The sequence below is a fragment of the Cornus florida genome, unplaced genomic scaffold, assembly GCF_030987335.1.
Source record: "Cornus florida cultivar Cherokee Brave unplaced genomic scaffold, ASM3098733v1 CherokeeBrave_3.0.0_Hap2_Chr02, whole genome shotgun sequence".
In the NCBI taxonomy this organism is placed as follows: domain Eukaryota; kingdom Viridiplantae; phylum Streptophyta; class Magnoliopsida; order Cornales; family Cornaceae; genus Cornus; species Cornus florida.
Genome location: NW_026775572.1, coordinates 21055488 through 21060092, shown reverse-complemented (window position 1 = coordinate 21060092; position 4605 = coordinate 21055488). Strand labels below are relative to the sequence as shown.

The window sequence follows — 4605 nt, the reverse complement described above, 5'->3', positions numbered from 1 at the left end:
ATGCTACCAAATGCATCATTTTACAAGTACACACACTTTTGAGAATTGAATGTTTCTTAACCGGTATATTATGTCTATCTCTTTGTGATTAATTTTAAACAATTCAATATTTATTCATCACCCAGTACTACTCTCTAACCATTGTTCATAATAATGATGAACCAAAAAAATGAAGATCAAAAATAATAATAATAATAATTATTTGTAGCGTGACAAACTACTGAAGATGATAAAAGACTTATCATACAAAATATAGCAAAGTATTTCATAACGACTTCTATCGGTACATCGACTTGATGTGACAATAAATAATTGTTATATACATTTAAGAAAATATTTTTACCAGACTCTAGTCACTCTATCTATTTGAATCACTACAAAAATTAGTTTTTAAAGCAATACTCTTTAAGAATTATATTTTCATCCCAAAATAGGGATTTTGTGCTAATGTGCTGTTGTTAAATGTAATAGATTTGGATAAATTTAAGAGGATGCATAAATGCATTGATTTCGATAATCAACACCTCTAAAAGAGAGATCCATAACGGCTAACACTAAAGTGTGTGTGTAACTGTGTGTGTGTGGTGATCTAACGGCTCCGCCCTTTTACACCATGGGTTATTCTAATTTCTCTCAACGGTCAAAAATAAACACCCATTTAAATTCCAAATCTCCGTACTGGCTTTGGAAACTAGCCGTTACCATAGCGAAATAGAAGAAACTATTCGAATACCCTAATTCATTCATTCATCACAAAATTTCAAAAATCTCCATCTGGTCATTCTCAATTCACCAAACCTTCCAACACACACATCCTCTCTCTACCAACACGCACACTCTCTCTCCATATCGGCGAAAAGGTTCATCAATGGCAGCAACTTCCAACAGATCCCCTTCCCCAATTTCATACAGACCAAACCCTAATACAAGATCCTCAGAAACCAATTCCAAAATCAGAAAAAGTTATAGTGGAAACCCATTCAGGCCTTCAATACTTGCAACCCCTAAAAATTTCAATCCTGTCACCCCTGCTAATAGCCCTTCAGGTTCATAAATCTTTCATCTCTCTCTGCATATATACATATAAATATACATATATTGATATAACTTCTAAAATCAGATTTGCTTGAAATTGGGTTTTAGGCACTGATTGTCCTTTTCTCCTTTGTGTCTATGTATTGCAGATTTTGGGCGAAGACACACCACTGAGAAAGAAGGATTTGTGGCAACACCTGGCTTCTTCGAAGAGAAAGAGAACGATAAAGATCCAAATTCGAAGCCGGTGAAGGTCCGATCACCGGCAGTGGTGAAGGGTTCCAAGAATTTCATGACTCCGACCATCTCTGCGGCTTCAAAGTTCACTCCATCGCCAAGAAAAAAAGTCTTGACAGAGAGGAATGACCCTGTTCGCGTCTCTTTTGATGGAAAACCTCCATTTGTGGATGGTTCAGGAGATACTGAATCAAAGCCAGAGATGGGTTTGAAATACAAGAAGGTTGAGATTCCATTTGATTCAACTTTCCCGTATTTGGATCACAAGGAGGAGGTAGTTCTTGGACCTCAATCGACCTCCAAAGCTCCTGAAAAAGGCATCTGTTTCAGTACTCAGGTACCTTCAAGTTATCTTAAGGCCTCGGATTCATTATCTGAGACTATAACTGTTGAATCTGATTGTGTGAGTGTTGATACAACTTCCAATATCAAGCCTTGTTTCTCATCAGTGTCACCCATTATAGCTCCGCTTGATGCCGACCCATCTCTTCCTCCTTATGATCCCAAAACCAATTACCTTTCACCAAGGCCTCAGTTCCTTCACTACAAACCCAACCCAAGAACTGAACTTTATCTGAACAAGGAAAAGGGGCTAACTTTTGGGGATGGTGGTAAGAGGCTTGAAGACAGTTTTGTGTCTGAAAACTTTTCAGACACTGAATTTACAGAAGAATCTCAGTCTGAAGATTCATTGAAAGAATCAGAGGATGATTCTTCAGCTGAGATCATAACTGAAGAAGAAGAAGAAGAAGAGCCTCATGTTTCTGAACCAAAGCCCATTAGTACCTCAAGTAGCACCCATTTGTCTGAGGAGACTGTTAAAGCAAAGAAATTGCAGAGTCCTCAGTTCTTTACCAGATCAAAGTTTGTTTTTTTTGTTCTGGTCCTCTTGATTGCTTGTTTATCGATCTCAGTTACTGATTCTCCGGTCATTGGTCCATCTGTCTTCAATGATTTTAGCTTCTCTGTGCCCTATGATCCATCTGAAATTCTGGTCTTTGCAAAAGAAAATTTTAATGGGTTTGTGAGAAACTTCAAGCATTGGTCAGCCAATTGTATATCCTCTCTCTCCAGGCTAATTCACATCCCAGATAGAGTAGATAAATTGGGTCCATTGCAATTCAGTAACTTGACTGCTTTGCAAGAGGATGTATTAGTTGATGGGTACACTAAGATTGACCTCATTGAGGACAAGTCAGAAGAGAGGTATGAAGAAGATGATTTGGAACTTGCACCAGAGGGGGAGGTTGAAATGGAACTATTGGAAGAGAAGGGTCAGCCAGAGTTTGAATCAGATGATGAAATCAGTGAAGAAGCTTCACAACAAAGACATATTGAGCCAGAAATTGAAGATAATACGCATTTGATAATACAAGCTGAAGTAATGGAAGCTGATAGTTCACAAGAGATTCAGAACCAAGAACAAAGTGATTCTGATTTCCACATCAACTCAGAACCACAGATAAATGAAGTATTTGATGATCATTTGAGTGAAATTGAGGCTTCTGAGGTCAAACATGATGTTGATCTGGGTGCTAATGATGTTGATTTGGGTGCTACAGTTGATTCTGCTGCAGCTGAGGCCAATCCTGAAATGTCCTCAGATAGTGATCCTTCTTTGGGGGATGCACAAAGTGTGGAAACAATGAGTGCTTCTCTTCATGGATCAGAAGACAAATTGTCCCTCCATGAAAGGACTTCTTTGCTTGTTCTGTCACTGGCTCTGGCTCTAGTGTCAGCTACAGCTTTCATTTATTTCAAGCAATCGAAAACCACCAGTCCAAATGTTGCGGTTCATGTCGATCCATTGTTGCCTAAGAAGCTTGTTTTCAGCTCAATTTCACCCACCAATGAGCACACATACCAGGACAAAGCAGCTTCACATAATTGGCCGACGGAGGTTGATGTTGCTGGAGAATCATGTCCTTCAGAGATGAGCAGTTTCCAGAAGAGCTCATCTTATGGCAAGAAAGTGCTGAGTGGAACAAATGAAGCTCAAAGCCAAGAAAGGAGGCTGAGGAAGAACACTAGAAGAGAATCATTGGCTTCTTCATCAGATTACTCGATGGAACCTTCGCCTTCATATGGAAGCTTCACCACATATGAGAAAATTTCAAGCAAGCATGTAAGTGTCTCAACTTCAATTTTATAAGCATGCTTTATATATAAATTGAAACAACCCATATATCTATTTCTTGTTTCTTACATTATAGACTGTTTATTTTGTGGTTTTGAAGGGATATGTAGATGAAGAAACAGTGACTCCAGTTAGGCGTTCAAGCAGGATCAGAAGCCAAGTCACTTCGCCGTGATGATTTAAAAGAAGAAGCCATTGTCTTCTGCAACTACTCATTGTTGTGCAGTTCTTCTGTCCATCTCTAATATGAAGATTGGCTTTTTAGTTTCTGACTTAGGGAGGAGTGATTGATTGTAATTTGGGCACATTGTCATGCAATGGACATCTCTACTTAGGGAGTGTTTGATTGTAATTTGGGCACATTGTTCACACGCAATGAACATCTCTAGCAAGTGTTGATTGTAATTTAGGCACATTGTTTACGCAATGAACATCTCTAGTAATAGTGTTTGATTGTAATTTGGGCGCATTATTCATGCAATGAACATCTCTAGTAATAGTGTTTGATTAATGTCATTTGGGCACATTGTCATTGTTCATTAGTGTTTGATTAAAGTAATTTGGGCACATTGTCCATGCAATGAACATCTCTAGTAATAGTGTTTAATTAATGTCATTTGGGCACAGTTCATGCAATGCAATGAACATCATCTCTAGTGTCAGTTTTCTACTGTCATGTGCAATAGTGTTTGATTGTAATTTGAGCACATTGTTCATGCAATGAACATCCTCTAGTAATAAGTGTTTGATTGTAATAACTTCTAGTCTAGTGACAGATTTCTATTGTAGATCAAATTTTCTAGACCTCCATTTCTGCTAACTGGGACACATTTCTTTCCTGTTTCATCCAATTTATCTTTTAGCCTTGATTTTATTTGGAGGTGTCAAGCTCCAAAATCATTGTCCTCAATGATTTTGAAAGGTTTTCATATAAATGTCTCTGATGATAGTAGGTGTCTTATTCCCTGTGTCAAAGATCAGCTGCTGAGTGCCAATCATGCCTTGCTTGATTAGTCATTGTCTTGGACCAGCTAAATAGCTAACTCATGCTATTGCATGGCTTTTTATAGTTGACACTAACAGGTCATTGTTTGGTGATATAATAAAAGTTTGATGTTGTTGAGTAATGAGAAGACTAATTCAAATAGCAGGGGGTGATTATTTTGAGTAAATAGTGTTTAAGGTCAGAATCTGCT

At 38.0% G+C, this 4605-nt stretch overlaps 1 protein-coding gene across 1 annotated transcript; it reads left to right on the top strand.

Annotated features, from left to right (window-relative positions):
• The first annotated feature begins 626 nt into the window (after positions 1-626).
• Positions 627-3920, top strand: LOC132294173 (uncharacterized). The gene is made up of 3 exons (XM_059791931.1): positions 627-1046; positions 1185-3397; positions 3510-3920. The coding sequence occupies exons 1-3, from the start codon at positions 869-871 to the stop codon at positions 3582-3584; spliced, it is 2466 nt and encodes an 821-aa protein (XP_059647914.1). The 5' UTR covers positions 627-868; the 3' UTR covers positions 3585-3920.
• Positions 3921-4605: the final 685 nt, after the last annotated feature.

Coding starts and splice junctions, on each gene's coding strand:
- LOC132294173 (XM_059791931.1), top strand. CDS start 869: ATGGCAGCAACTTCCAACAGATCCCCTTCCCCAATTTCATACAGACCA. Junction 1,047..1,184: donor CCCTGCTAATAGCCCTTCAG/GTTCATAAATCT, acceptor TATGTATTGCAG/ATTTTGGGCGAAGACACACC. Junction 3,398..3,509: donor AGAAAATTTCAAGCAAGCAT/GTAAGTGTCTCA, acceptor GTGGTTTTGAAG/GGATATGTAGATGAAGAAAC.